General features: G+C 41.1%; 1 protein-coding gene across 3 annotated transcripts in view; it reads right to left on the bottom strand.

Annotated features, from left to right (window-relative positions):
- Window positions 1-5,000, bottom strand: part of lama4 (laminin, alpha 4) — a 44,678-nt gene that overhangs the window by 22,304 nt on the left and 17,374 nt on the right. For all 3 annotated transcript variants that reach the window (XM_060913498.1, XM_060913499.1, XM_060913500.1), the window contains exons 7-13: window positions 3,974-4,154; window positions 3,796-3,879; window positions 1,257-1,408; window positions 962-1,072; window positions 687-798; window positions 225-389; window positions 1-91 (exon numbers count right to left, since the gene is read on the bottom strand). The exon at window positions 1-91 is cut by the window's left edge and continues 103 nt beyond it. In XM_060913498.1, coding sequence (XP_060769481.1) covers window positions 1-91; window positions 225-389; window positions 687-798; window positions 962-1,072; window positions 1,257-1,408; window positions 3,796-3,879; window positions 3,974-4,127 — 869 coding nt within the window. In that variant the 5' untranslated portion in view covers window positions 4,128-4,154. The remainder of the gene's footprint in view (window positions 92-224; window positions 390-686; window positions 799-961; window positions 1,073-1,256; window positions 1,409-3,795; window positions 3,880-3,973; window positions 4,155-5,000) is intronic.

Raw genomic sequence — 5,000 nt, 5'->3', positions numbered from 1 at the left:
ATGCTGAAGCGCTTCATCAACTCTCTGACTGCAGGAAGTCGGCCCTCCATCAGCAACACACTCTTCTCCATCTGACGCACATGCTGGAGAACTGCACACACACACACACACACACACACAAATATATATATATACACACCACACACAGCCCTGTTTTCATGATCATAATGCAGGTTGTAATTATTTCCCTTAAACACACACACACACACACGGTACAGACTCACGCTGGTGTGTGTGTTCGTTCTCTTGTGTAGCGAGTGAGTGTTTGAGTGACAGGTTCAGGGTTTTCATGTGACTCAACATCTGTTCAGCTTCACGCTCCTTCTGCTTCTGCTGCTCAGGATCCACTTCCTGCTGCACGCTGTACACTTCCCAATCACTGATCATGTCTACACACACACACACACACACACACACACAGTGTGTAATCACCAGGTTATGATTACATTACTTTCTAAGTACTAATTTAATGAACTAATTTAATGTTTGAGTTGAGACTGGTTTTATATGTAAATGAAATGCATTATTTAAATGAGGCTACTGTATATGTAATGAGAATTGGTTATATATAAAAGATACTTTAATAAGTAAAAAACGCGAAGTCTGATGTAAAAGATTAATGTAAATAACATCAAAGAGTTTGTTATTTAAATGAGATATGTGATATGTAAATGAGCTAGATCTACCTTCTATTAGCACATTAAGGGAGGTCAGATTAGCTGCTAGAATCTCGGCTAATGTGAAGCTGTGCAGTGTGTCACTATCCACCTGCTTCCTGAGTGACATCACACCATCCTCCTGAACACACACACACACACACACACACGAGCAATGAAACAACACTAGTTTCACTAAAATAAAATAAGAAACACTTCTTACTATCACACACATCAAAATAATAAATAAATGCATAGTAAATAACAACTCTGTGTGTGTGTGTGTGTGTGTGTGTGTGTGTTACCTGGTGTGTGAGCAGCTCTGTGTCAGTCACAATGTGTGCCATTTCCTCCTCCAGCTCTCCCGTGTCTTTCCTCATCACTGCTGATTTATTCCTCCATCCTAAAAACTGCACCTGTACAACACAGTCATTAACACACACACACACACACACACACACACACACACACACACACACACACACTATTCATTACCTATACCGTTCATTTTACTGTAAACACTGCAGTAAACAATACTGTAAACACTACTACAAACATTACAGTAAACGTGTGTGTGTGTGTGTGTGTGTGTGTATTCACCCTGAGTGTGTGTGCAGTGTAGTTGTAGTATTTGAGGCGATCGTATGCTGCAGCTCCAGTAGAGATGTTCAGGATGCTGTTCCTCAACTGGTCCACTGTTTTATTGGACTGATGCACATCACCAATCAGGTGCCAGATGCACTCATCACAGTCTGATACACACACATACAGAATGAGATCAGCATGGAACAGAGAGAATAGCTGATTAAAATATTTATTAATTAATAAATGTTAAAGGATATGGGACATGGATTTTTTTCTGGGTATAATTATGTATAAAGGACATAAGAAATGCCATCTAAATCACTGCAGGGCGTCAAAAATGTGAAAATCATCACATTATTCAACTTTTTTTATACATCAGCGTAAAACAAGGATTCGTTAATGAGCTAGGCGGTCACGTGACCCGTGACGTCACAAAAACTTTCCAAGGAGCCAGCGCTTGGGAATCTAATGTAAACAGGTTACCGAAATGGACACCATCGACAGTGACATTCCCGATGTTTCACAGAGATGTGAAGTTAGACCCTATCAATTCGAACCGATAGCTGGAAATTCACATGAACATGGATCTTGTCTTTACTCTGACGGGTCAGATGATTCTGAGAGTGAGAGTTCATTCAGCCCTCATGAAACTGAAAGTGGTCGGCTCCATAACACTTCCTGGTAAGTTAATAACAATTCTGCTCAAAGGCTCATGATCTGTTGAAAGAAGTATTATTTTTGTATCATACATTGAAAGTTCATCATAGATCTAGCTAAAGTCCGTTGCAAGCTAGGTTTTTTTTTTTGCTGATATTTTTCGAGATTGATTGAGATACAATGCTTCCAGAGTCCGAGATGAAAACATTCAAAATGGCGAAACGAGTCAGAATTATGATAATCAATAATTGATACACCCAAAATTATAATACTAATCCTTACCTCGGCTTTCAGTCACTTAGCGCAGAGGTCTTCAACAGGGGGGTCGCGAAATCGCACCGGATCACTCATATCAACAAAAATATTCCTGCCCTGTCCCCTGGCCTCCGTGCAGGGATGCAAACAGCGCGCCTTTTGGCGGATGCCGCCTTTTTCACGGCTGAATCGCGCAGATCCGATTTTTAAAAAAAAAAAATAGTGATATTAATTCATGAAACATGAAGTATAAGGATGAGAAAAAAACAGTTTAAATCGGGAAGCTGCGCACATTTGTGCAGCCTGGCGCAGGTGTGTGCAGCTTCCTGATTTAAACTGTTTTTTTTTCTCATCCTTATGCTTCCTGTTTCATGAATTAATATTGCTCAGTACCTGAGTATTAATGTTGAAAGAATCCTCATTGAAATGGTCCTAACACAGTTTGTGGGAAACAGTAGGTGCAAAGTTTTTTCTACGGCAGTAGTGAGCCCACACTTTCCTCAGCTTCGGGTCCTTGGGGAATGCAAAAAAACTTACTCCAGGGCATTTCCCATTGGAATTATTGCAACCATAAGCAGCACAATACACCATGATGTCCAATGTACGTTAAAGACTATAAAAACAATTTTCTTGTCATCCACTTCTCCATTCATCTACCCGCTTGTGCTGTGCCCGAAAGTTTTTGTGACGTATGATCACGTGACAGCGGCTCTTCCGGTTGTAGAAAATGCATATCGGAGGTCGAGCAGAAATGCCATATAATCATCACGAATATAACGATTTTGCTGAATTTAATAGATGATTTTGTGTTTGTTGATGCAATTAATTCATATTTTTAATGGAAAGAAACTGATATAGCGTGCATTTATGTTTCATGTCCCATATCCTTTAAAGGACCACAGCCTTCTCAGGAAGTACAGCCTGCTCTGTCCCTTCCTGTACAAGTGATTGGTGTTGCAAGTCCAGTCCAGCTTGCTGTCCAGCCACAGCCTCCACCTCGACTCCCTCGATCAGAACTGGTCGTGACCTTGGTCTGGACCTCCCAAAGTCAATGACCAGCTCCTTGGTCTTCGAGGTGTTGAGCTGCAGATGGTTCCTGTTGCACCAAATGGCAAAGTCCCTCACCAGGCTCCTATACTCCTCCTCTCTGTTGTCTTTTAATGTATATCATTAAAATATAACTTAAAAGTTTATGTATAATGTTTGTTATTTGAATCTGAACTGTGTTTCGTCTGAATAAACAACACAGTACACAGAAAGGTCGTAACCCTTAGGTTCAAACAAAAAACACCCAATAAAGTTTTTTGTCATCTGCCCTTTAGTGTAACTTTGATTAGAAAACCTGCGCTCAGTCTATCAACTTTCAGTTTCTTCTCCAAATATTTTAGCTGAAAAATAACGACAGCGTAAATAATCCACTATATTCTCACTCATTACACCTGCGACTGACTCCAGGACACGCCCACTGGCGATGTATTACAGAAACGGCACCTGTACATGTACAAAATCTACTGATATGAGCTGTCGCTGCTGCTGCACGGTACACCATGCAGAATTTAATGTTACTGCTAGATTTCAGTTATTAAACTGTGTTACCTTATAGTGTGTGTGTGTGTGTGTGTGTGTGTGTGGGCTGACTCACCGATGCTGCACTCGCTGACCTGAGACATCTCGGGTAGACACTCCCCAGTGTGAGCATCGCAGTTCCCCTCAGGACAGTCACACTCTGACCGTAAATCATCACATAAAATGATTAGGTTATTGATTACGTTCGGTTATTAAACTGTGTTACCTTATAGTGTGTGTGTGTGTAGACTCACTCTTGCAGCCGGTGTGTGTGTAGTCCCAGTAACCAGGTAAGCAGTGCTCGCAGTATCGTCCTCCGGCCCCCGGGCGGCACTGACACACCTGAGTGAGTGCGTTACAGGACGAGTGCAGAGCTGCAGATCCACACACACACTTCCTACAGCCCATACAGCTACTGAACCCAGAGTGACCATCCTACACACACACACACACACACACACACTGAACAGCTATCAGTCACCATCTGCAGTACTAATACAATGTTAACTCATTAACACAATGAAGCTTTCCTGGTTACCATGACAACCTACTATACTCAACAAAAATAAAAACTTTACACTCGTTTCAAAGTCAATAATTTGAACATTTTGGAAAATAGGTTTGAAATAACGATTGTATTCAATTATCTTGTCATTAAAGATGCTAAAGCACACCGATCATGTTTGTCATGGAATCGGTTCCACCGGAAATGCGACGACAATGTCCATGATCAAAAACCGTGAGTCACGACTCAATGTCAATATCGGGTGTGTCCTCCATGGGCGTTCACAACTGCGATACAACGTCTCCTCATGGATTGGACGATGCGTCTGAACACAGCTTGGGGAATGCGCCGCCATATTTGTACCAACATGGCACCAAGCTCCTGCAAGTTCTGTGGAGGGTTCCTGTGGTGCCAGTTTGATGGAGACGTGTCTGGAGATTATGGATGGTCTGTCGACTGCATCCCATAACCCTCGCAACGTCAGTGACGGATGTTCCCGTATTCAGCATGCCAATGGCACGTTCACGCTGAATGTTTGACAGTCGTGGCATTGCAAATTAACGAATAATTAACCATAGGCAAGGCAAGGCAAGGCAAGTTTATTTATATAGCACATTTCATACACAATGGCAGTTCAATGTGCTTTACAGAAGTAAAAACAAAAACAGTAAACAATAGAGAAATAAAATTACATAAAATAATTTTATTTTTAATCTAAAACAATTAATTAAAAGAATTAAAAGAAAATAATAAGAATTAAACAACAGTAGAAATAA

The sequence above is a fragment of the Neoarius graeffei genome, chromosome 2 (genome assembly GCF_027579695.1).
Source record: "Neoarius graeffei isolate fNeoGra1 chromosome 2, fNeoGra1.pri, whole genome shotgun sequence".
Taxonomy (NCBI): Eukaryota; Metazoa; Chordata; class Actinopteri; order Siluriformes; family Ariidae; genus Neoarius; species Neoarius graeffei.
This window is presented reverse-complemented; position numbering and strand designations above follow the sequence as displayed.